This window comes from Peromyscus californicus, unplaced genomic scaffold, assembly GCF_007827085.1.
Source record: "Peromyscus californicus insignis strain IS unplaced genomic scaffold, ASM782708v3 Scaffold_1__1_contigs__length_55948999, whole genome shotgun sequence".
Lineage (NCBI taxonomy): Eukaryota > Metazoa > Chordata > Mammalia > Rodentia > Cricetidae > Peromyscus > Peromyscus californicus.
The window spans coordinates 51,731,533-51,759,072 of record NW_026294492.1 but is presented as its reverse complement, the minus strand read 5'-3'; the positions used below and the strand labels follow the sequence as shown (position 1 = coordinate 51,759,072).

The window sequence follows — 27,540 nt, the reverse complement described above, 5'->3', positions numbered from 1 at the left end:
AAAGGAAAAAGACCCTCTTGGTGGACTGGAAACTCTATCATGAATGATTTATATAGAAATAATTTCTTGCCAGGTGGTGGTGGCTCACACCTTTAAACCCAGAACTCAGGAGGCAGAGCCAGGTGGAACCCTGTGAGTTCGAGGCTAGCCTGGGCTACAGAGTGAGTTCCAGGATAGACACAAAGCTATACAGAGAAACCCTGTCTCAAAAAACCAAAATAATAATAATAATGTGAGAAATAATTTCTTAAGGTCATACAATATCTCCCTGGTTCTGCATAAAGAAGGTCAAGTGTCTTATCTTATTGCAGAACCATTTTAATTAATAAATATCAATGGGCATTAGATAGCCAATTGGTCCTCTATGCCAGGGTTTTTTTTTTTTTTTTTTTTATTACTAATCTACTCCTCCAGCCTGTCCTGGGAACAGAGAGCACAGGACGACGTATTCTCCATAGCTACTTCAAGCTGAACTGGGGCTCAGGTGTTCAGGACTCAGGCAGTTGGGTATTTGTCAGTATCTGACCCAGCTGCAGAGGCAGGGAATGATTATATTTGGCTGGGCTGATCCACCATGAGCCTTTAACAGGTCCATGTTTCACAGGTTGAAGTCAGTTAGCCATATGGAAGCTTACTGAAACAGATGCAGACTAGATAGATACAAGATTTAAAATTTATGAACTTATTTGGAACCTCTTGGCCCATGGTCTTAGTAATTGGGAAAAGGGAAACTAGGAGGGAGAGAAATATATAAAAGGACATAAAAGTTTTAGATAAATTAGCATTATCAATCAATATTGAGATCTAAATTGTAGAAAATCAGGAAATGATTATCCAAGGACTTTTTAAAATCCTGAACTTGTATCAGAATTGTACCAATGTCAAAATCTGAAATTTAAGATCTTAAGCATTAATGCTGCTACCCTATTCCAGCACAGGAGCATGCCGTCCCCACCTGCAGTAGTTGCAGCTGAGGACCGCCAGGCCAACAAGCCAGCATGTGGCTCCGCTGATGCCCCAGAGGGGGGTGCATATGTCTCGGGTCCCATCCACATGAGCAAGTGGTCATGGAAGAACAAACAGCAGACCTTGACTGGACTTCCCTCTACCTACCCGAGCAGCTATGGAGGAAGGAACTCCAGGACAAAGCCAGAGGACTTTTCCTCGACTCGTGAAACAATGTGCAGCAGGAGGCTATTCCCTAATCTCCTTCCATACTAATGGCGTGAGCACGTGAGCACCGGGTGCCTTGCTCACGCTGCCACCAGTAAAGATGGTGGTGAGGTCACATGACCTGCCTATTCTGACCTCAGCCAAGATGGTGGCTAGACCATCTTGTATATACTGGACCCTTAGTAGAGCCTATCCTGCTGGGCCAACATAGGTCAGGCTTTTCTTCTGAAAGCCTTGGTAAGAACGGTTGACCATTTCTCTCTAGCTGGGTTATTTCCTAGCAGTGAGATTGTTTGCCTCTGTGTGCTGGAGGCATCTTGTCATCTCCACATTCACAATTCCAAAACTAAATCAAGGGTCTGCTTCAGCTCACAGTGCTCAAGACTGCACTTGTTCCCCTCTCCACCTGCTCCCCCCATGTGCTTCCTGCCTTACTCCTGCTCCACCTGTTCCTCTCCCACCTGCTCCTTCCCCACTTTTTCCTCAAGTGGTTTCCATCTCAATCAGTGAAGCAGCATAGGCTTTTTTTGCTCCAGCAACACTCCTTAGCTGTTAGGCATCTCTTCTTTACTTGGAAGTCCAGGGGGGCCCTCCACACTGTGTCCTTCTACAAGGACACCTGGGATGCTCTGCTTGTGTTATCTTACTGACCCATCTTCCCTCCTCAGAATCACTACTGTCATGGCACATGTAGCTATGGATAGTGTATTTGGCTTCATTAAAGTTGTACTGAATCACAGGCAGTGCACTGAGATCATTTGCCCAAGACAGATTTTATGAAGGAAGGGGACTTTAAGGAATAGGGACTGGAAGGAAGAGCTATCTTCTAAAGAGACTGAATGTCAATAGGCAGAAATGGGTTATCACTTACATTCTGCCAAAATCCTGAAAGTTTCCAAGGAACTGGTGTTATTTATTAGGTGACACAATGTCATTTATTAAGTGGTGCTGTTTACTGTGCGAGAAAAGCCATGAGGTACAACAAAACCCCCTATAAGAGTTTATTAAGGGAATAGAGAGGGGGTGTGCATAGGCCTATGGAATGACCATGCAGAAAGAGAGGGAAGGAATAGGTGGAACCTGCTTCTATAGGTACTCCCCTTGCACATGTGTATATGGGCTTATGTAGATATGCCATGCATGTGCATAGATTACGTGATCATGCTGTGCTCAAATTATGTGATTACACAGCACATGGATTATGTAGGATGTAAGGCCCTGGGATAACTAAGCATCTTACCTGGCTACTGGACAGCACACGTGTGGTCATGTAGCTGGGAGAGTGGCTAGGAAATCTAACAACTGGTAGATTTGAGCAATTTCCATACTGTAGCAGGGAGTTTTCTGTGTTGAGTGAGTGTTTTCAATTCCCTGGAGCTTAATAATTTTTTTTCAGCCAGATGTCTCCCAATGCATGCATCTCATTCCAGAAGTTGGGGAGACTTATCAGAATTTTGAGGTCTAGCCTCTTAATTTCCTTCCCAGGGGCCCAGAAGAGATGCTGCCAACAGCAGGGGAATGAATCTAGATACACAGAGCTCTTTTGTCCAACTTGTTTATTCGTCTGCCACCATAATTCTATCTATACAGCTTCAGTTCCATCCAGAGTCTCAGTTTCTCTCTGTACCTACTTTTTCTGTCCCCTCATAGCCTGAATAATAACTAAGCCTTATGCTCTTGGTCTCATCTTCGTCCTCTGTTCCTTTGTCCTCCATCTATCCCTCCTAGCTCCTTATTCCTGGCCCTGATAAACTCTACAAGAGATCTGCCTTACTGTCTACAAAGTCTCTGCTTCTCTGTCTTCTCTCTGGCCATGCAGCTCTGTCTACCATTTACAGAAAAACTGTCTTGTTCTTTCTCTCCTATTCATGTGATTCTGTGTGGCCAGGAATTACTCCACCTGGATATGCGAAAACCTCCTTTGTTCTGAGTCAGTAGCTCTGGAATGCCACAAGGCCTGAAGGCTTCATGTGTACAGGAAGCAAAGCTATCCATCTACAGCCTGTTTGTCTCCTAGGCTCTGTGGGGGAGTTCATTACCTAGAGGAATAAGCATCTGAGAAGCTTACACTGTTTGCCAATATGGTCTAGTAGTATATGGACCCACAAGAATTTCATAGCAGAAGACAGCTGAAATATTAAAAACTGAATAACATCAAATATTCCATGATAATGGCTTCCTCTAGGAAAATACCTTGAAATTTCTAGGTACAGCTTTAATATCCAGCTGAATCTCTATAATATATTCTTGTGGTCTGCAAGAGAGACTGAGGCAAGGGGGCTGCTAGAGCTTATAGCACTGAGCTTACTCCCTAGTTCCAGGAGCACTGTCAGGCATCAGGGCATATGTGTTTGGGAGGTTCTGAAGTTATTCTCTCCTTCCACCTTCACATGTATACCTGGGTTCAAACTCATGTCCTCTGGATTGGACTGGCATGCCAAGCATGTGTACCCACTAAGCCAAATCACTGGTCCACTATTATCTTTTTAAAAGATCCCATGTCTTTCAGAAATATGCTTTGAAGTATCTTTGTAGCTCAAGCTGCCCAGTAACTATTTCATCCATGTAGCCTAGACTGACTTTGAACTTAGTCTTCCTGTCTCAGCCTCCAAGTACTGGGATTGCAAATCAATTCTGACACCAAAGGCTATAAACGCACAAATTTCTCTCTCTCATATTACTTGGGCAAATTCAAAATTAATAATAAAATGCTTTATCATGCAATATTCTGTCATACTCCTTTGGTTTGACTTACCAAAATTTTAAATATATCTAAAGAGTATTTCACAGGAAAAAATAATATATTTACACTACCTATGATGATGTAAACACAATACAATTAGACAGTGGTCTCTAATAGGAGGAGTGTTCCACCCAATAGTACCACTGAAATAGCTACATGTTACTTGATGAACTAGATTTTTGTTTTCTTGAGTATCTATGTCAGGAATTAGGTGCCTTGAACAAGGCAGATGACAATCAAGCTAAATTGTAAGGTAGAGGTGGGAGAGTATGGAGCATACAAGCTCAAGTGTAAGATGGGATGGGGGTAATGTGGAGCACACTTTCTATATCTGCAGTGGTGAAGGAAACTGAGGCAGGATCCTTGCCAAGTTAGAGGGGATTGGTGGCTTTCTTTATGAGAATCTAGATACATTTTAATTTTTAAATGACATGTATTTGTTTACTAGCTTGTATGGAGATGGGTATGTCTATGTCATGGTTCCTGTGTGGATCCCAGATAACAACTTATGTGAGTTGGTTATCTCTTTCCACTATGTGGGTCCTGGGATCAAACAAAGTGAGAATTCCTAGCCTTCAGGAGCTGAGTAGGAAGATCAGGTCTGAGGACAGCAAGCCTATCATCCGATAACCACCCTTTCATATATTTTCATTTCATTGACTTTACTTGCTTCTCACACCCACATAATGCCCTCAGTTCTCCTAGTCAGTCACCTCTACAATTTCAGGCCAAGATCAGTCCCAGTGGATTCTTTTCCCCACGTCAATAGTATACTAAGATCTGTCTTAATCATTTTACCCAGAGTCTGGTTTTACTTTTGACACATTCCAACTCCTAGTCAATTCTTAGGGTTTTCCAAACACAAATCTAATCCTGGAATGTTCCAGGTTCCAACCTTGAAATAGCTTCTGATGACTCTAACATAACAAGAAAGTGGGTACCAGTTCAGATTTTACTTGTGGCCACTTTTGATTAAGAATACCACAGTGTTGAGTTAATCATTTAAATTCCTTTATTTATATATAGCCCATGGTTTTTGTTTTGTTTTGTTTTTGATTAACAAGGTTTATTTGTGTCATAGTACCTAGTGCCAGTTGCCCCCTCCTACCTAACTTTCACCTCTAAGGCCATGTACAGTTGGGTAAATGAAAATGTTGAGTCTCAGAGGGCCTTCCACCCCTAGTACGACTACTACAGCCCTTCCTTCACCAGTTTTGGAAATACAGTCAAACTCAAGGCAAGTAAAATGTGGTTCATAATTTAGGACATGGACTACTATGATGGAACTGCCCAAAGCCTGTTTGAGTGGTTCTGCATGTTTCGGTGAGGTTACAGACGTCACGCATGAGGCCCTTGGCCCAAAATCATATCTGCACCCATCCTGATTAGCCACATGACCAAGAGTTAAGCCTTATCCTTCCTGGCTTCTGGACCTGGAAGGTGAAAAAGGATAGATAGTTGCTTGTATTTTCCTGGCACCCCAGAATACTTCCGAGAACACCCAGTTTCTACTCCTCTCCAACTCCAAATCTTGCTAAAACACTTACCGTGCAACCCTTGGGTTAGCCCTTGAGGTCTGACACTGGGGTCTTGCCAACAGCATCAAAGCTAAACCCCAGTGCCACCTCACCATGGCTCTGCAAAATGTCGTGCTATAACCCATTCTTACTGCTCACTGGCTTCTGAACATTGAGGGTAGAAATAGCCGCTTGCTCCCCCCCCCCACCCCCAATGTCACAGGCATAGCTGAGCAACTGTGCTGTGCCTGTGGTGTTGACAGATCTAGGACAGCATCTTCAAGTAACCAGCCCAGTGATTTTAACAGCATCTGTTTAATCCCAGCACTCTGGAGGCAGAGATGGACAGATTCCTGAGTTCTGAGCCACCTGGTGAGTTTTAGGTCAGCTGGAATACATATTGTGGTACTGTCTCAACAACAAAACCAAACAACAAACAAAGCAGGGCACATTAAATTGGATGGGCTGGCCCAAGGAGATGGTTCCATGAGCAAAGGTGTTTGTGGGCATATGAAGAAATGACCACCTGAATTCAGTCCCCAAAGCCAACCTAAAAGCTGTAAGGAGAGACTCCACAAAATTGTCTTTTGACCCCTCAAAACACTATAGTATGCACATGCTTCCCCCTCCCCTACTCACTTCACACAAACTGATAAAAAAAGTATTTTTAAAGTGGGACAGGTTGACCTAGCATTCCTTCTGTAACTTAGGCAGGCTTTGTGATGAGTTTGGATGTATATCCCTGCACCATGGATGCGGAAGTGATACTGTGTTCCTCTTCTTAAGAGTTTTGTTTATGTGGATAAGAATTTTTCCTATGTGTATGTTTGTGTACCACATGTATACAGTGCCCTGAAGAAGCTAGAAGAGAGTGTCTGGGACTGCAATTACAGTTTTGATATGCCATGTGGATGCAAGGAACTAAAATTTGGTCCCCTGTACAAATAGCCAGTGCTCTGAACACAATGAATCATCTCTCCAGCCTTTTATTCAGATACTTAATGCTGTATTTTTATTCTCAGGAACTTGAGAGTCAAAGTTAGGTCTAAACATTTCACTGCAGGCTGTTTTGAAAACTTACTTCTTCCAGGACTGGAGTGATGGCTCCACAGTTAAAAGTACTGGTTGTTCTTCCAGAGCATTGGGGTTCAATTCCCAGCATCCAAATGGTGGCCACCAATTATTTGTAATTCCAGTTCCAAGGGATCCACAAAGCCTCTTCTGACCTCCAAGGCCCTTCACAGACATGGAGGACAGACATGCATACAGGCAAAGTACCTGTACTTATATAATGAAGTTTAAAAAAGACTTCCTTCTATCACTCACTACTTTCTTTTCTCACATGTCAAAGAAACAAGCCTGGGTGCACAGCAGGGCTGGGGAAAGGAGCAAGGTATCACTTCACCTGCCAGGCAAGAGAAGTCTTTGAGTGACTTATCTGCATAGTCCTCAGGAAGGGGTGGCCTGTCCTGGGTTTTGACAGTCCAGGATGTGGAGACTGTAATACATTGCAGCATGGTGACGATGCTTGGTGGTGAGTCTCAGGACTGCAGAGAGAGGTCTGTCAGATGAAAGGCATGTAGGCAAACTCTGGTACCTGTCCCACATCTGTGCAACACCACAGGAGGAGGTTGACCATGGGTGGTTGTCATCTATGCTGCAGCTGTGTGGAACTTCTTGTAGCACATGTAAGTGACATAGGATAGCAGTGTGGAGGAGTCATACATGGTATCCAGCACCATAGCCCCTGGGGGAAAGCCACTGCTCAGATGTGTGTTGAACAGCCCACTCTTGAGGTTCCAGATCTTCAGAGGTGAGATGTACCCACAATAAACTGTTCCTGTCACAAAAGTGCTCAGCAATGAGCTGATGGCAGTAGAGGAGACTCAGTCTTCAGTCTGGATGCTGTATAAGCACTGCCTGAGCAGGCCTGAGACAAAGTCCATACACAGAGACAGGCCTTGGTGCATTCTGCTAAGGGGTTGATTTGACAGATCCTGTATTCATGATTCTTATTCATTTTATTACAAATTTCTTTGCTTTCTGTCTTTCTTTCCTTGTTTTTCTTTTCTTTGCTATCTCGGAGTAGAGTTAGTTGTTTAAAGAAAAGTGACCAGAAGATGAGTATTTCCATGAAAAACTCCTCAGTTGTTCCCATTTTCCTCTAAGGCAGCTCTGCAGAGATAACTTGATAACTTGGTAGTAAACTGTGAAGGTTTTGCTTCCTGTTGCCACCCTTGCAGTGTGCTGATAGGAGTTCTGTTTTGGTCAGTGGTTGTACTAACACATTACTAGCTATTTTCCTGGATTTATACATTTTGGTGCTTTTTTGTTTTTCAGTTTTCTTTTTAAAAATTCTGAATTTGGGTCATTGAGATGTGTAGACACACATGCCACAGCACGTGTGAAGGTCAGAGGACAGGTTGGAGGCGTGGGTTCTCTCCTGGGCATTGACCTCAGGCCCTCAGACTTGGTTACAAGTGTCTGTACTCACTGAGCCAACCAGCTGGTTCCTGTCATAGCACGCCCTTCTAACCCACCCATTTCAGTATATTGGTGTAGTTGCTCTGTTGTCATTTTGGGGGTAGAGAACACTGGGTACTCATTCTAGAGCCCCTCTCATGCTTGACAAGGATCTGCCCACTGGGGCTTAAACAAAAAGTTATTTGGGGGCAGGGTCGATTTAAGTTGCCCAAGTATTTTGTCAACTCAGTTTGTAGCCATGCCAGGCTTTAAACTCATGATGCTCCTGCCTCAACATTCCATGTGGTGGTTTTCCAGGACTGCACCTCCACTCTCAGCCTTAAATTCATGTGGGAAGATTAGAAATTTGAGTCTGCGTTATTTTTCAAAATACTGTAGCTGTTATTACTATCATATTCCCTCTAGTATCATTAGCATTTTCTTGTTCTCTATCATGTGGATTTTATCTCTAATCTCTACTAGTCTTTCTTTCTAAGCCCTACCTTTCCATGCATTGATACTTATGTTTCCAACTTCATGTGTGTTTTTGTTTGTTTAAGTTGAAGATGGGCCTTTTGGGAGCCAGGCCTTGTCTTTCTCAGATGCCCTGAGAATGCTCCAAGGGAACAGTGGTTCTGTGTCCTGACCAAGGGCTGACTTGACAAGGTCTGGTCAGATGTTTGAGTGAACGTCTTGAAGGAATCAGGGGAACTGAGAGGCTGTGGTTATCAGTCTCATGGCCACTGTGTGCTCAGTCTGGGGTATCTTGTGTTCTTCTTGCCTATATGGATTAATTATCTTTCTCCTGACTGTCCCATTCTCCCCCTGCAAATACTGTATCAGCCCTATACATCTTAATGAACTTGCTTAGCATGTGCCATCAGCTTATGCAAGACATGCTAATCCCAATCTTTCTTTTTTTCTAATTAATTAATTAATTAATTTATTTATTTATTTGGGGGGTTCGAGACAGGGTTTCTCTGTGTAGCTTTGCGCCTTTCCTGGAACTCACTCTGTAGCCCAGGCTGGCCTCGAACTCACAGAAATCCACCTGCCTCGCCTCCCGAGTGCTGGGATTAAAGGCATGTGCCACCACCGCCCGGTCCTAGTCTTCTTCTTGGAGCTTCCTGGTCCCATAACATGCTGATCCCAATCTTTCTATCTTTAACAACTCATCCCAGGTTGTCACCCTGGTCACCTTCCCTTTGGGGACCCTAATAGGTTGATGTTGGTTGTCATAGACCAAAGTGGTTTAAACTTTTTTGTGTGTGTGTTGTTTTTTTTTTTTTTGTTGGTTGGCTGGTTGGTTCATTGGTTTTTTTCAAGACAGAATTTCTTTGTGTAGTCCTGGTTGCCGTGGGATGCGCTCCGTAGACCAGGCTTAAACTTTTGCCTCCACCTCGCAAATGGTGGCATAATAGTCCAGTGCCACCACAGAAGGCTGAAAAGTGTTAGTGTTTTGGATAGCAGGGTGCAGCTGAGAGAGGTGTGAGCAATCCTAGGTGTGATTGCTGTGGAATGTTCTGTATGGCAAATGTGTTGCTAATTAGTCAATAAATAAAACACTGATTGGCCATTGGCTAGGCAGGAAGTGTAGGCGGGACAAGGAGAATAAAGCTGGGAAGTGGAAGGCTGAGTCAGAGAGATGCTGCCAGCCGCCACGATGAGAAACAGAATGTGAAGATACCGGTAAGCCACGAGCCATGTGGCAAGGTATAGATTAATGGAAATGGATTAATTTAAGCTGTAAGAACAGTTAGCAAGAAGCCTGCCACGGCCATACAGTTTGTAACCAGTATAAGTCTCTGTGTTTACTTGGTCGGGTCTGAGTGGCTGTGGGACTGGCAGGTGACAGAGATTTGTCCTGACTGTGGGCCAGGCAGGAAAACTCCAACTACATGTGATTGCTGATGCCTGGTGAATATCTATCAGGTGGTTTAAATTCAACTAGGGTGGACTAGGTACTCTTTCAGCTGTGAGGCAGGGGGATCGCTCCACTGCACATTGTTTAATGATCTCCTTATGCTTAGAGAAAGGAGAAGTGCTTAGTGTGTTCAGGAAATGTGCAGGGACAAGTTTGTAGTCCAGGTGCAATTCTGCTGCAATACCAGTCTCTGCAAATCTGGGACTGGTCTGTGTTGGGGGTGGAAGCCAGGGCTGAGAACTATTGTGCTGTGCCCATTTATTGCACACTGTCCCTAAGGGAGCTGCTCCTGTCACTCAGGCATCACTAGCCAATCAAGGATTCCAGATGGGCCTGCCAGTCAGAATGGGGAGGGCACTTCTGGTCCCCCATGCTGCGGGCTGGATTCTGGGGTTGAGGGAGGCTCTGTGTTTCTGGTGCTGCACTTTGACCTGCTGCCAGGAGCTGAGGAGAGCCGGACTTGCTCGGCATCCATGCCAGGGTGAACGAGGGTCTGTCGTTCCTACACGGGGAGGAGCTGTGGGAGCTCATGTGGAGTTCGTTCTGGGGTGCTGTGTGCTGGTGGGAAACCAGGGCCAGACTTAGCCCGGCAGGCTTTGCCTCCACAGAGCATCAGGATTGGGAGTCTTTGTGTGAAAACTTGTCACCATGCTGGGCGTGCGCATGTGCAGCTTTTACTGTTGCCTGGGAAGGCAGATTTTCTAACTTGACAGAGCCCTGGTCTCTCTAGTGTCTTCTAGAAGTTCTGCATGTGGCACTGAACATTCAGGTGTAGGTAGATCTGTCAGCAGTTAATTCTGTGCAGGGTGTGAATTCTGTGTCATTAACACATTTGCATATATATACCATGGTGGTCCAGTCATGTGTTAGTTAAGGCCAGACTTAATGGATTTCCTGGCCTCATGTCAAAATCGACTCTATACTGATTGTGGTGTGTGTGTGTGTGTGTGTGTATGTGTGTGTGTGTTTCCTCACTTTTTTTTGTTGCTCTCTTTATTGTTTCACAGGCAGTACAACTTTCTTTTTCTTTCTTTCTTTCTTTCTTCCTTCCTTCCTTCCTTCCTTCCTTCCTTCCTTCCTTCCTTCCTTCCTTCCTTCCTTCCTTCCTTTCTTTCTTTCTTTCTTTCTTTCTTTCTTTCTTTCTTTCTTTCTTTTTAATTTTTTAAGACAGGGTTTCTCTGTGTAGCCCTGGCTGTTGTGGAACTCTGTAGACCAGCTGGCTTCAAACTCACAGACATCAGCCTGCCTCTGTCTCCCAAATGCTGGGATTAAAAGCTGTTGGGGATCCCCAACTGGGGCCAAATCCCAGACTCAGGTCTCACTCCTCCCATTCCAGACCCTGCCTCCTAAGAAAGCCAGACATGAGTCAGACCCTCCCAAGGCTGCTCAAGACCATGCATGCCTGCAGGCTGCTTAAGACCTGGCCACCACACCTGCCGTGTGCTCTCCTGCTCTAGGCCCTGCCTTTCTGAGAGCCACCCAGGAGGTGCTTTGCCTGCCCAGATTAAATCCAGATTTACTAATTTGGCCTGATCTGACTTACTTCATCAGTGGCAGAGGATATCCAGTAACCGGGGATCCAAAATTTAACAAAGGCCTCTGCTACCGTGCCCTGCTTTTGAGTGTTAGACTTTTTATTGGACTTTTACTGAATCTGTAGCTCAAATTTTGTATTATTTAAAAATAATATTGACACAATAGTCAAGATGGCAGCAAACCACATGGTTGCTTTTTACTCAAGGTTAGTCCAGCTCCCTGCTATGGTGAGCCCATCCTCCATCAGGTACAGTTCCCAGTTAGGATCTCCATCATTCCAGGGTTAAATGTGCACTGTTACACCCTTTGCTTTAAGAAAGGACCCTAAGAGAGACGCATGGATCTCCCTGGGAAGGGGAAATAGATGAGATCTCTTGGGTAAACTAGGAATAGGGGGAGAAGGAGAAGGAGGATATGGGGGATGGGAACGTGAGGGATCAGGACGGTCAAGTTGGGGAAGGGACAGAGAAGAAGAGCAACGAAAGAGATATCTTGATAGAGGGAGCCATTATGGGGTTAGGGAAAACCTGGTGCCAGGGAAAACCCCAGGAATCCACAAGGATGACCCCAGCTATGACTCCTAGCAATAGTAGAAAGGGTGCCTGAACTGGCCTTCTATAATCAGATTGGTGACTACCCTAATTGTCATCATAGAACCCTCATCCAGTAACTGAAGAAAACAGATACAGAGATTCAAAGCCAAGCATTGGGCCAAGCTCTGGGAGTCCTCTTGAAGAGAGGGAGGAGGAATTGTATGAGCCAGGCGGGGATGCTAGTGTCAAGATTATGATGGGGAAACCCACAGAGACAGCTGACCGGAGTTTCTAAACGGGCAGCTAGGGAGCCTTCATGGGACCGACCTAGGCCCTCTGCATGTGGGTAACAGTTGTGTAGCTTGGTCTGTTTGTGGGGCTGTTAGCAGTAGAACCAGGATCTGTTACTGGCACATGAGGAACCTATTCCCTATGATGCGATGCCTTGCTACCTTGATGCAGCGGGGAGGAGCTTAGTCCTATCTCAACTTGACATGCCATGCATTGTTGACTCCCATGGGAGGCCTTACCCTTTCTGCAGAGTGAATGTAGAGGTAGAAAGGAGGGCGTGGGGGAATGGGAGGAGAGGAGGTAGAGGAAACTGGTTAGTATGTAAAATAAATTTTAAAAATTAATAATAAAAAAAGACTCTTTAAGTAGGTTTGCATGTGTATAGGAGGAGATGGTGCCTGTGGCCTAGGCAGGTAGGCTCCATGCAGCTAGGGAACAGAGGAAAGAATTCCATGACCTCAACCAGAGACAGTTGAGTCCATGGACGAGTTTCCCCAACTGACTGTAACCGTTGAAGCCAGTTGTTGTCATCCAGGTCGTTCTCCTTCTCCTCAGTCCCCAACACAAGATGTTGCTTGGCCCCATTTTCTCCCAATTGAGTCTGGTCTGGGCTGTGATCAGACAGATATGTGATTCTCCATGTTTGCTGGACTGAAGACTTTTGGGTTTAATTTGTTAAAATAGTTAAATCAGTGGTGGTGTTGCATGCTTTTAATTCTCAGCACTTGGGAGGCAGAGGCAGGTAGATCTCTGAGTTTGAGGCCAGCCTGGTCTATAGAGCGAGTTCCAGGGAAGCCAGTCCTACACAGTAGCCAGTAGTTTTTCATCTAAAAACAAACAAACAAACAAACAAAAGTTAAGTAAAATTTAAAACATTTGTGCCTTGTGTGGCACTTCTCTCCAGTTAGAAATGCAGCTTCTGATGTCATCGTCTATAGCAGTCACACTTCAGCACACCAGGAGACTGGCTGCCTTCATTGTTTCCATCAGACCTGATCCATAGTTTCCCAGGTTCTCTGAGGGACCTGGATAGGGAAGGAAACAAGGGATAATACCATGCACTCAGGGAAAAGGTAGGGACTTAAACCTAAGGTTGGAGGCCTCCAAACATTTAATCTCTTCTTAGATGGGGCAGGGAAGGTTAGATTAGGAAGCCTGTAACCCAGCCAGGGGAGTTGGTTCCTCCTATTTGGATGGAATATTTTTTTCTTTCTCTCTCTCTGTACATCTCTTTCTGTCTCTTTCTTTTTCTTCCCCCCTTTCTCTCTCTGTTTTCCTTAATATCTTTCACTTTTTTCCTTTAGTGCTCTTTCTTTTCTAAGGTTGTATTCCTGTCATGGTTTATATTTGTTCAACAGCCTCAGGCTCCCATCTTTGAATGCTTGGTCCCCAATTAATGGAAGTAATTGTGCAAGATTAGGAGGTATGCTCTTGTCATAGTAGGTGTGTCTTGTTTGTTAAGGTGTGTGACTGTAGGTGGGCTTTGAGGTTTCAAAAAAACAGTGCAAGGCAAGTGTTTCTTTCTGCCTGCCTGCCTGTGTATCAGGATGTAACACTCAGCCCCATGATTGCCTACCAAGATGCTTCCTTTCAAGATGATAACGGACTAACCCTGTTACTATAATCAATTCTGTTACTGTAGTAACCTCTGTTACTATAATCAATCCCCAAATTAAAAACCTTTCATTATAATAAGAGTTGTCTTGGTCATAGTTCTTCTTCACAGCAAGAGAAGAGTCAGTAAGACGGGTTGGGTAATATTTTGTATATTATCTCTGTATTCTGTACATTTTCTGTGAAATCAAGTAAGACTAAATGAAAGGGTAATGAATGGACTGATCATGTTGGGGGGGCACGGTTTCTAGAAACATTAAATTTTTTTAAAGTTTAGTTTTTTATTTTATGTATCTGAGTGCTCTATCTGCATGTATGCCTTTATTCGAGAGGAGGGAATTAGATGATTGAGATTCACCATGTGGTTGCTGGAAATGGAACTCAGGATGTCTGGAAGAGCTGCCAGTGTGCTTAACTGCTAATCCATCTCTCCAGGCCCGTGGACTGTTTTCTTGAGAAAACATTGGGTCTTTGTCAAAGTTATTTCTAGGAAGTCTTTAATTTCTTTCTTTATTTCTATATTGACCCCTTATTCAGTTATTAGAGAGGTTTTCAGATTCCACAAGCTTGTAAGCTTTCTGATGCTTCTGCTGTTGTTGACATCCTGCTTTAGTCTGTGGTGGTCTGATAGGGTGCAGGGAGTTATTTCAATTTTCTTGTATCTGTTGAGATTTGCTGGTGTCTGAGTATGTGGTCAATTTTGGAGAAAGTTCTGTGAGGTGTTTGTTGTGGAGTAATCACCAGAGAAGCCTGCTGGGACATGGGTTTAAGCCAATAGAAAGTCTTTATTATCTGCCTGCAGCTACACTGGGTGCTCTGGATCCCAGTGTAGCCCTAGACCTTTTTCACAATGAGCTTATAAACACAAAAACCATATCTGTGTTGATAATACTTCTGTTAACAGGAACAGTTTAGCCAGAAGCAGAACTACAGACTAAAAAAGCAAGGTTAGTACATTTAGAGGCTTCCTATAACTACGGACTTTGATGGATTAGACCTTGTTTCCCTTTTGGCTGGTGGTACTTTTTATGTGCTGAGTTTTACAGCCTGAATGGCCCTTCCATCTTGGAGTTAGTTGTGCTAAGGTCTGGGGTCCTCCTAAGAACTTGGGCCTCTTACATTCCCCACTGGACTTAGTGAATGAGTCAAATCATGGACTCAAGTTGTTTTAGTTAAGATGCACCGTTAATCTAATCAGAATGAGAATTAAAGGCACAGTCAGTGATGAAAGCAAAGTAGTTATCCAGTGGGTCAAGGAGAACAGAGGCTGGTATCAATTATTTCCCCAACCATGGCAATGTTTTTCTAAATTACTCCTGATCAATTAGCATAGGAACAACAGGTTTTTGTTTTTTTTTTTCCAAAGCCATACATAGTTTCTTTCATCTCATGAGAAGTAAATCTAAACCTCTTCAATTTTGTAGGTTCATTTTTATAAGGGAATTTAACTGTTGTTTTAATTTAGAAATTGAACCTTTTAATACCATCAGGTCCTGATCAACCTGTCTATTTGATTGATTTGGAAAGCATCAGAAGAGACACATTTAGTCAAACCATTGTTACATGCCCACCGAGCAGTCTCATGGGCTTCGTGATATTGTTATCCTTATGAATTAACCCATAAAGCAGAACATTAATTTGGGCTTTCCCCATTTACAGTGAGTTTTGTCAGTCAATGGGCTGTCAGTCTGGTTAGTTCCTATCCCTATGTAGTATGACTGGGACCAAGTGTCTAAACATAACTAGCAATCCTGGACTATTTCTGGCTGGCAATGGTTAACTCCATCCTCAGGGTCCCTTACTGTTTCATAGAGTCTGATTCTGCAGGTTTTTCCTGTTCCCCATAGTTAAAAATGTTTCTGATGAAGTTTTCCAGGAAGCCTCAGTTTCACAAACACTGTTTTTGTAATAGAAACATCCTTGTTTCTGGCAACCAGGGGGCCCAGCCATGGGACATGCATAGAGTTATAAACTGTGTTTCTACCTCAAAGGATAAACCCCCACATCTTTCCTTTCTCTAATACAACCAGACATTTAAAGTGGGCATCAGTGGACAGAGGTCAAAATGAATATGGGTTGCTGGTCTGTAGTCATACTAGCTAATAACCTCTTCTGTATCTGTCTTCTTTAGTTCCCAGGTCCAGGCCTAAGGGCAGTGGGGGTTGGACCATGAGCCTGTATTCATACTGATATAAGATTCAGGAGAAGGTAGAAGGACAGAGAGTGGGTCTGATTTGGGACAGAGAAAAACCAATATTTTTATTTAAAGCAGGTTGATTATAAATACAATCTCTTTCTAAAGAAAAAAAGGGGATAGTTTAGATATAATAGGATGAAAGGGTAGATTAACGAACCTACTTTTAAAGAGTAACAACTTGTTTAAAATGTCTTACATTGCTATAGATTTTAGTTTATTGATACAAATTTAAACTTAATTTTGTTATACTGTATATATATTTCTATTCTTGTTTGAGGTATTATGTTTATGTAACTCATTTAAAATTATAATGAATAATTAAAAAATAGAATAATAATTAGTCATCTATGATAACCATATTTGTAGCCATGTTAGTTAAGTCTTCTAGGTATACATAGATATATTTCAGATAGATAGGTAGTCTTCAAACACTTCAAAGACCTACAGAATATGGCATTTAAAATGTTTTAAAAATTTAGACTTTCTAGACAGTGAGACATGTCTGCTCCTGACAGCACCGATTTACTTCAGAGAGGAGGATGGTCATCAAAGACACTCCATATGGAGTTTATCTTCACCTTGGCAAAAATATCCATTTGAGCAAGAAACTGTTCTTGCCTGGACTGCTTTATCAACTGGACATGCAGGACCCATAGGAAGGTGACCACTGAACTTTGCTTGACAAAATGGTCCTTCAAGTTCCTGCTTTACAGAGGAAACTGCCAGACATTCTACAGGACACAGAAAAAAGTGAATGAGAGACTCTAGGCCTGTGGGCTGAAGACAGATGCCCCAACTTTACAAGAGAACTTTGGATGACTGTCTAGGCTGTCAGCTGTCTCTGTCTACCCTGCAAGACTCCCAAAAGTTGCTTGCATCCTTCTCCCATTTCTCAGGTAGTATTATATCCTTCTGAGGTCTTTGATGTGGTTAAAGACTAGATACTTACAATTTTCCTTAGTTATAATAAAAGATAAGTTAGATATAAAACCTTAAACTCACAAATATAAGATAGATACGATCTCTTCTTTAATATTGTAACTGTAGTTCTTGCTTGATAATTGTTTTGTTATATGTAATTTTACTATGTTAAAGTTAAAACCTTCCTTTTAAAAAAAAAGAAAAGGGGAAGTGCTGTGGATATCGCTATATATAAATAAACTCTGATTGGCCAATAGACAGGAAGTATAGGCGGAACTAACAGAGAGGAGAATTGAGAAAGGAGGAAGGAAGGGAGACTGGCTGGAGCCATCGCCAAGACAAGGAAGATGTAAAGTACTGGTAAGCCACGAGCCACGTGGCAAAGTAAAGATTAATAGACATGGGCTGAATATAAGAATGAGAGCTAGACAATGATAGGCCTGAGCTAATGGCCAAGCAGTTTAAATAATGTAAGATTCTGTGTGTTTATTTTATAAGTGGGCTCCGGGACTGGCGGGACTTGGCAGTGGGAGCTGGAGAGAAATTCATACAAGTGGGAATGCTTTGGGACCCAATGGAACCTAACTTTAATGGGTCCATAATTAGAGACAGTCCATTTGGCAGCATCTGTGGCTTTTGCTTTCTTGATCTGGGTGTGGTGGATCCATGGTATAATATCAGCTCTCTTCACTGCCATAGGAGTGGAGAGAATCACCTCCTAGGGTTCTTTCTAGGTTAGTTCCAGTGTCCCTTTGGCTGCTTGCTTGACCCAGAAAATATTGGACTGGAACAAGGGGATACTGGTGGTGGACTCGGAGGTCATCTGGGTCTTTAGGATAGTCCAAGGAATAGCATTTATGAAGAACTGGAGTTTCTGTAGTGACTTAAGAAAATAATGATTAGACTGTTCTGCTAACTCTTGGTTTCTGAGCCTGGGAAGCAGTTGGAGATGCTTTTCAAGTATCCCATGTATGTGTGGTGGGTAAATCCCTCTGTATGGGGTAGAGCTGGCAGAAGAAAAGCAAAGGAAGAAGGCCTGTCTATTCTTTGGTAGACTCTAATGAGAGTTTTGTTAAAGTTTTTTTTTTTTTGTCCTGTTTATTCATTTTAACTGGCCAGAACTCTGAGGTCTCCTTTTGTGCTGGTGTATAGAGGGTTTACCATTTCCACAAGCTCTGTTGTCCAGAGGCTGTACCTAGGAACTGTTGAACTTGTCTCTTAGTCTTGGGAGTTGGGATCTGAAGGATGGCAGCAATCTTATTCTGTGATAGTGTACTCTTACCTCCCTTCATCTGGTAACCAGGATAGGTAGACTTTCCTGTCTATCCTGGTTGGGCTTTCTTAGCCAACATTCTGTAGTCCGAGGACTGTAACTCTTAAAGCAGTCCTTTGGTGGCCTTTTTATAATTTGTTTTCCCAGGAAACAACTGAAAGAACATCAAGAACTCCACATGTGGTGTCTTTAGCTCCTGGGGATACCTTGGCCAGCTATGTTGCCCACTGTAACCTTCCACTGGCTCTGTCCATTTAAAAACAAAGATGGGGTGACTCACCTCTGTCAATGGCACACTGAAGAATGTATTTTTTTTTTCAGGTCCACGACAATGTACACCTGTTTCTCCGGAAGAATCAGACTCATGAGAATCAGAGTTCCCATGTTTCTTCATAGGCAGGAGATGCATATTCCAGGGTAGCTGGTTGGGCACCAGGATACTTGTCTTCTCAATGAGGCAACATGGACTTCAGTATTCCCTGTGTTTCCAGGGTCATTGGATATTGTTTATATTTTGATTGGAAGCAGAACTTTGAATTAGGAGATGTTTTTCTTACAGTATGATACCAAAATTTTGCTGTGTATCTGTAAGTCTACCTGTGTCTCATTATCAGAGAAGGTGAAGGTGCCTTTCAGTTTATGCTAAAGGTCTTGTCCTGATAAGTTATTCTGTTGTTATCAAACACCTTTTGAACTACCTCGAGCAACTGGGACCTCCTTATACCTTTACATTTTTTATTTAACTTTTATAACTTTTTTTTCTAGTATCTGGGGCTGACTGGATTAAAAAAAGAAATCTTTTTAGCAGCTGTCTTTAATCTTTCCAAAAGGTACTTATTGAAATTGCTTAAAGTCTTCTTGGTTAGTGTTGGACACAATGGCAAATCTGTTCTGTCCAGGCAGCAGTTTCCTTGACTAGCCCATGGGTAGTGTTTTTACTTTTTTTCGAAGAATGGTAGGTTTATGAATCACTGGTTAAAAAAGAGACATAAACTATGAAAGAGAAAGCAATAGTAGAACTTCCTCTTTTCCTTTGTGCTCAGCCCAGGAGACCTTTTCCCCTTTTCTGGGGCTCCTAAGAGCAGGCACAAAGTAGAGGGAAGGTTCACCTGGGGGAACTATTTCCCCCCACCCTGTGTTCATTCTGCTTATATGACAGGGGGTTAGAATCCTGGATGAGAGGCCCAGCCCCTCCATACTTCCACATAGGTACTAACCCTGAATATGACCAGGAGTCAAGCAGCATAACAAGCACGTGCTTCTGCTCTTAGATTGTTTTTTGTTTCTTTGGTTTGGTTTCTCTGGGTGACCTCACAGAGCCAAAAGGATTCAGGTCCTCAGCAGGAGGGAGAATAGGTCTTCAACCAGGTGGAGGAGAGTTTCACACTGGAGAAAGCCGCTGGTCAATACAAGGAAACAGAACTGATAGAAATATATAGATAGAAATATATAGCATATGGAGACACACATATACATACAGAAAGACATACAGTAAAAACAACCTGGATGTTCATCACATATTTATATACCTGAACAGACAGAGGGATCCAGTGATGTGTCACAAGGTTCCTGGACAAATCAACAGCCATGTCTGACTTCTATGTGTCTAAACAGAAAGTGACTCATCCAGGCCTAACCTCTGGAGGTGACAGAACAGGCAACTTTCTAATTTGTTTCCTTTTGGGGTGGTAATGTCAGACCCCTCTGAAGCATTAGGCAGTGATTGGTCAAAGGGAAATTTGATGTGCTTTGAATAAGAATGGCCCCAAAGACTCATGTGTTTGAATGTTTGGTTATGGGGAGTGGCACTATTAGAACTTGTGGCCTTGTTGGAGGAAGTGTGTCTCTGTGGAGGCAGGCTTTAAGGTTCCATGTGCTCAGGATAGGCCTAGTGTGTCTTAGTCTCTTTCTGCTTCCTGAGGATCAAGATGTAGAACTCTCAGCTCCTTCTCTAGCAGCATGTCTTACTGCATGCTGCCATGCTTCTCCCCATGATGATAATGGACTAAACCTCTGAACTGTAAGCCAGCCCTAACTATATGTTTTCCTTTATAAGAGTTGCCATGATCATGATAGCTCTTCACAGCAATAAAACTCCAACTAAGAGACTTGGTACCAGGATGTAGGTTATTGTTGTGATACGCCTGACCATATTTTTGTTTGAGTTTTTACTTTGGGACTTTGAGTTAGGAAATCAGTGGATGGCTTTAAGTGCTACTTAATGGGCCATACTAGTAGGATCAAGGAAGAAATTTGTGCTGATGGTGATTTGAACCATGGATCAAAAGGTTTCAGAGGAAAGAAATATTGATATGTTGTCTAGAGACTGTTCTTGTGATATTTTGGTGAAGAATTTGGCTGCTTTATGCCCTTCTCTGAAGAGTCTTCCTGAAGTGAAAGTGAAGAGTTTTGAATTAATTCCTTTGGCAGAGGAAATCTCAAAACAGCCTAGTATTCACTCTGTTATGTGTTTATTAGTCTTCATTGTTACGGTGATTTATAATGAAAAAGAGCAAGTTGAGAAAGTAAAAATATGAAATGTACAATTTGAGGAGAAAAGCACCAGGAAGGAGAATAGAGCTAAGTTCTGTTTTCAAAGAGATAAATAAGAAGTGGATTAAAGGGAGTGTGACCTCAAGGCTAGATCACACCCAGCTAAGTTTCCAACTTGTGAAAAGAAATCAAAGAAAAGCTTAGAGCCAAGTCTGGTGGTGCAGGTCTTTAATTCTAGCACTGGGAATGCAGAAGAAGCTGCCAGATCTCTGAGTTTGAGGCCAGTCTGGTCTACAGAGCGAGTTCCAGGACAGCCAAGTTTAGGCAGTGAAGGAATCCATCTAAAACAGAAAGTTGGTGAAGATATAATTGAATTAGCAGGCCATGTTCCAGCCCCAGAAAGCAGCAGAACTTGGTAGCTTTGGCCCTGTGGTTCTGGATTTAGAGTCAAGGATAGAAGAAAGGAATTATGGAATCTCCCTTCATTTCTATGGAAAGCTGTGGAGACCAGGCATGTGTCAGGAGTGTCTCTGAATGGAGGACTAAAGAGATTCTTGTGTGAAGCTGTGAAGGTGAAGCCTGGATTTCATTGAAAATCCCAAAATGTTGGCGATACCAGGGTCATTGGATATCTGCCAAAGAAAGCTGCTAATGTGGAGTGGAACCAGCCCAAGAGAAAGAAGTGTGTTGCAGTCAACAAAGCTGAAAGAAGTTGGAGATCTGAAGAGCATTTTGATACCAGACATGGAGATGCAGAGTTTGGAGTTTGGCCAGCTGGTTTTCTGTCTGCTTTGGTCCAGTATTTCCTTACTGTTCTTTTTTCCCTATGTTTTGGAAGGGTAAAGTTTATCCTATTTCATTGTATGCTAGAAGTATGCAATCTAATTTTTTATTTTGATTTTATAGGAGATTACAGTTAAGAGATTTCATAAATTTCAGGAGAGATTATTTGAAATGCGGACTTTTAAACAACTTTGAGACTGTTATATACTATGGGGACTTCTGAAATTTGACTAAATGCTTTCTTGCCTGTTGGAGTCAGAAAATTGAATGTGGTGATTTGAATAGGAATAACCCCATCGATTCATATGTTTGAATGCTTGGCCCAAAGGGAATGGCACTATTAGGAAGTGTAGGCATGTTGAAGTAGATGTGACCTTGTTGGAGGAAGTGTGTCACTATGGAGGCGGGCTTTGATATCTGTATGTCTCAGTCGCCTACTGCTGCTGTGGATTAAGATCTAGAACTTCAGCTCCTTCTCCAGCACCATGTCAGCGTGCATGCCATCATGCTTCCTGCCGTGGTGTTAATGGACTAAACCTCTGAACTATAAGCCAGCTCCAATTAAATGTTTTCCCTTATAAGAGTTGCTATATTCATGGTGCTTCTTCAGAGCGGTAAAATCCTAACAAACACACCTTGGGACTTGGAATATCTCAGGTTTCCCTCCTACTAGGATTCCCCGGACCATTGTGCTCCTCCTCCTTCCAAGGGACTCTGAGACTCCTAGTGTACTGAGGGAACTCAATTGGATCTCCAGAAATGTTGTAGATATTCACCAGAGAAGATGACTAGGACATGGGTTTAAGCCAATAGAATGTCTTTAGTAGCTGGCCTGACACTACACTGAGTTCTCAGGATCCCAGTGTAGCTCCATGCTTCTTTCGGAATGATCCTTAAAGCACAAGAACTATGTTGACATATTCCAGTTAACAAGAACAGTTAGAAGTGGAACTGCAAAAGGTAAAAAGCAAGGTTAGTGCATTTAGAGACTTTTCCATAACTGAGGACATTGATGGATTAGGGCTTTTTAGTTTTGGAAGACGGTGCTGTATATGTGCTAAGTTTTACAGCTTGAATGACACTTCCATCATAGAGTCAGTTGTGCTAAGGTAAGGAGACCTATTAAGGTATAGGACCCTGTTATACTGCTGAGATGAAGGCGTATTCTTTTGTGTTTCAGTGAAATGTTCTATAAGTATCACTTTAGGTCCATGTGGTTCATAATGTCTGTTAGCTCCAGTGTTTTTCTATTTAGTCTTTGTTTAGATGACCTGTACATGGGTGAGAGTGGGTTATTGAAGTCTCCTACTACCACTGTGTGAGGGTCAATATTAGATTTAAGCTGTAGTAGTGTTTCTTTTGCAAATGTAGGTGCCCTTGTGGTTGGGGAATAGATGTTAGAAATTGAAATGTCCTCACAGCAGATTTTCCTTTGATGAATATCTAGTGTCTTTCCCCATCTCCTTTGATTAATTTTTCATTTGAGGAGCATCTCAAACATTTTATATGCTTATGGGCCCATTGGATAAGCAATGAGGCCACATTAGTTATTTTGTTTTTTCTTTCTGTGCTGGAGATCAAACCCATGCACTTCACACATGAAAGGCAAATAGTCTGCCACTGAGTCAGCTTTTATACAGAATTTCATTCAACCAGTCATGATGACTCACACCTGTAATCCCAGCACTTGAAATGCTGAAGTAGAAGGATCTCCACTAGCTTGAGGCCAGACAAGAACATTTAATGAGACCTTGCTGCAAAAATACAAAACAATTATTTCCTCATTATAGGACCAAGATCTCAGCAAGGCATATGCTATGCATATTCTACAGTGTGTCATTGAGAAATAAAGCACAGAGTGAGTTGTCTTAGGCCACTAGGAAACCAAGTGGTGACACCTGTTACATGGTTAGACTTTCCATTGGCAAGAGTTAAAAGACTTTAAAACTAATCTGTCACTTTCATTTCATTTTTGCCCTTCAAGAAGTTGCCATATATCTCTGTATTATACTTTGATTTAATCAGTACATTTAATTAGCTGAGCATGAGGGCTCACTTCTGTGATCCTAGTATTTTGGAAGCAGATAGAGGAACTTCAAGACCACCCTGGTCCAAATAGTGAGTTCCAGGCCAGCTAGAGCTACAAAGAGAAACCCTGTCTCAGGAAGCCAACCAAAAAAATAGAGATGTGTTAAGTATAAGAGTGAGGCCATCTGTGGGTTGAAATTTGACCAAATAGTGCTGGTGAGATGCCTCTCTATCATATTGTATCCTGGGTACTTCAAAATTTTTGTGGCTAATTTCAGTCAACTAATCCTTGACTCTGCCCCCTGATTCAAGGTTAACTTCATTACCAGCCTCAGGGTGTTACAGTATGATCAAATATCTCACAACAAATATGTTCAGATACCTGAGCTTTGAGACACCGGTCATGAAAAGTAGCCAAAGAGAGAGAGAGATGTATGAGAAGGTGCAGAGAGAAAGAAGCCCCAGGTATCTGACATAGAGCTGCAGTATTTGGTGTTTGCAACTGCAGGGTTTCAGTCTTGACTTGTTCTGATATTTCCTTAATTCTTTGAAAGGGAAATGTGTATTCTTTGCCATTGTGTGTTGGGCAGATATAATTTGTGTTTTGATTTTATAAGATCTCACAGTCAAGAGATTGCCTTGTGTAGCTGAAGAAACTTTGGACATTCAAATAGTGTTGGGACTGTTACAAAATATGGGATCTTTGAAATTAGACTAAATGCATTTTGCAGCATTGTTTGACTGACACTGTCATGACCTATGCCAAAATGTGGGTTAAATGAAAAGTCTCCTAGGTAGTATAATGTATTTGAGCTTTTGTGTTTGATGTGTGGCCTTCTTTGGTGGTTTATGAAACTCTTAGGAAGAGGAGCCTTTCTGGAGGAATGTCATCTATGGGTAAGGGCTTTGAGTGTTTATACCACCACCACTCTTCTTTGTGTGGCTGAAACTGAGTAGCACCATTCCTTCTCATGTAGCCACGCCATCACCAGCATTAGAAACTCCATTCCTAAATAATGTAAGGCAAAATAGAAGCAATTGCATTTTCTTGCTAATGCATTACATTTGCCTGATATTTTTATGTTTATATTTTTAGCTGATTGAATTAGGTTTTAGTACATGTCAAGCATTTGCTCTTGTGCTGAGCTTTACCCATACGATGACTTTTGAACTTTGGCAGAAGGTGTCATTTTTCAGACCAAGAATGCAAGCATTCATGAAATTAGTAATGATCTCCCAAGTCACTGATTTGTAGGTGTGTAACATTGTCCCCACCTTTGTGTATGTTTTAATTTTTTAAATTTTTTGAAATGTGTGAATCTTGTGCCTATATATAAATGGATGTGTACCACTTGTCTTCCTGGTATTTACTGAAGTCAGAAGAGAGCATTGGATTCTCTTGCCCTCAAACTAGGAAAAGTTGGGTCCCTCCAGTGAGTGCTAGCAACTGATCTAGGACCTCTTCAAAAGCAGCAGGTGATCATATCTGTTGTTCCAGCTTTATAAACTTCATCCCTTTTGTTGTTGTTTACTTTACTGTCATAGAATCACCATTTACTTTACTAACGTTTTTGAGAATTCTTTGATCTGTAAGTCAGTGACTTCTTAAAAATACTTTCCTTTCTAGGAATTATTAGCCTAACAGTTTAAAAGAGGTCACACACCTGTTTATGATAGACAGTTACAGGATTGGGGTGAATGTTTAACTCCACGGAGGAATTTCAAGTGAGCCCCCTGAGTGCTTTCTGTTTTTTTGAGACAATGTCTCACTATGTAACTTTGGCTGTTCTAGAAATCTCTACATAGACGAGACTGTCTTGGAAATCACAATCTTTGCCTCCTGAGGTTTGGGATTAAAGGAGTGCACCACCACATCCATATTGTCTCCTTTTTTGAAGTTAGAAATTTTGATAAAATATTGCTGATGTGTACTAAATAGTGTTATTCTGTTTACATGTCTTTCTGTATATATTAATTACTAGGCATTTCTCCTGCAATGCCATATTCTATTCAGTGGGCACAGAAATGGAATGTATCATCCTCCTTTTCTGTTTCCTTCTAAAATGAATTGGTTACTGCATTTGAAATTCTATGACTCATATCACAAAATTTTGTAAATATATTCCCAATGAAGTGTACTTTTATAATGCAATCAGTCTCACCATTTCTATTATGTACTTATATGGGATATTTTAGGATGCAGTGACCTATGAAGATGTGCATGTAAACTTCACTCATGAAGAATGGGCTTTGCTGGATCCTTCTCAGAAAAGTCTCTACAAAGATGTGATGCTGGACACCTACTGGAACCTCACTTCTATAGGTAAGAATTTGAGCTTTCTATCACTTTTTAACTTAAGGGAACAAGCTTTTCTTGGAGATTTTTAGTCTTCTGTGATTTTCAATGTGAAGGAGTAAGAATCTGGTGAATGAATCAACCATTGTTCTAAGGTTCACCAAAGATAGTAATTTCAATTGAGCCTAATTTCCATTAATATATCATACATATTCTTGTTTTGTATTTTAGGCTACAAATGGGAAGACCACAATATTGAAGAACATAGTCAAAGTTCTAGAAGACATGGAAGGTAATTTTCACGTGTAAGCTAATACATTTATACCTCTGAAGAAATGTTAATGAACCCTTAAGTTTTAATGAAAAGCAGCAGTGTAAATAAGCACAGCTTTGTGGTGATTATTAAATTCTCACAATGCATGTAATCCAATGTCAGGTAGCTGAGCATTGTTTGCAAAGCATTCCTTTAAGAAACAAGAGAAGGAAGTGACACCATAATAGATGTCACAATTTTAATTATTGACCATATGACAGGCATGTTGTAGAACTGTCCATCCACTTAGTTTCATACCATTCAATTATCTTAAAAGGTATACACATTGATAAGGTGATTAGTGTATGTCAAAGATCTTTTATATGCAAATCTTCCATATTAAAGCTAGTGTTCCTCAAGTATTTGTAGTGAGTGACTTATCATAGTTTAACAAGAGGCACAGTTTATGAGACAGGGAGGTTGTCATGGTAAAGAAAGCTGAATCCCTATACCACATCTCTATGAGGCACAAAAATTTAGACTGTGAATACAATGTGAAAACCTTTCATTTGTTATTCTTCCTTAATAGGTATATCATCTGTCACCCTGGATACAAGCCATGTGAACATAAGGGATATGGAAAGAAACATTGTAGTTCTGTCTCTCCCAGAACATTTAGAAGATATGTGGTAGTCCCCACTATGAGAAGACATGATGACTGTGATACAAGTTTACAATTAATTGGTTTCCCAACTTCAGTGGCAATACCTCAACATACTCACATTGGAGAAACACCTTATGATTACATGGAGTATGGAAATTCATGTGTCTGTACTGGATCACTTTGCATATGTAGTCTTATTTATACTACAGGAAAATGTTATGTATGCAATCAGTGTGGTAAAACTCTGAGTTCTTCCAGTTGTCTTCAAAAAAGTAAAACAAATCATATACAAAAAGGAAGTAATAAATGTGGACCTTGTACTAAAGACTTTAACCATCACAGATATTTTCAAAGATACAAAACAACCAATGATGAAGAAGATATTTATGAATGTAAGCAACATGATAAAAAACTTATATCTGATTCCTCTTTAAAAGTACACAAAAAACCTCATTTGGTAGTAAAACCCTATGAATATAACCAAAGTGATAAAGCCTTTCCATGTCACAGTCTTCATCAAGTACATAGAACTAACATTAGAGAGAAAAAGTATAGTTATCATCAATGTGATACAGCCATTTCACATCCCAATTATCTTCTAAAACATGAAAGAACTCATAATGGAGAACAACACTATGAATGTAATCAATGTGGGAAAGCCTTTGCAGAGAAGAGTACTCTTCACAAGCATGGAAGAAGTCATACTGGAGAGAAACCCAATGAATGTAATCAATGTGGTAAAGCCTTTGCACATAAAAATCATCTTCAAATACATGACAGAAGTCATACTGGAGAGAAATGCTCTGGATGTAAACATAGTGGTAAAGCCTTTGTATAT

At 41.7% G+C, this 27,540-nt stretch overlaps 1 protein-coding gene and 1 non-coding gene across 2 annotated transcripts in view; one reads left to right on the top strand and one right to left on the bottom strand.

Moving 5' to 3' along the window:
* LOC128115848 (zinc finger protein 431-like) overlaps positions 1-26,742 on the top strand; it is a 37,312-nt gene extending 10,570 nt beyond the window's left edge. The window contains exons 2-4 of the mRNA XM_052746951.1: positions 25,686-25,812; positions 26,017-26,090; positions 26,628-26,742. Of these exons, the coding sequence (XP_052602911.1) occupies positions 25,686-25,812; positions 26,017-26,081 (192 nt within the window). The 3' untranslated portion in view covers positions 26,082-26,090; positions 26,628-26,742. The remainder of the gene's footprint in view (positions 1-25,685; positions 25,813-26,016; positions 26,091-26,627) is intronic.
* On the bottom strand, positions 5,559-5,708 carry LOC128116144 (small nucleolar RNA SNORA43). Its single transcript, XR_008220400.1, has one exon. It is a non-coding gene; the product is annotated as a small nucleolar RNA SNORA43 (small nucleolar RNA).
* Positions 26,743-27,540: the final 798 nt, after the last annotated feature.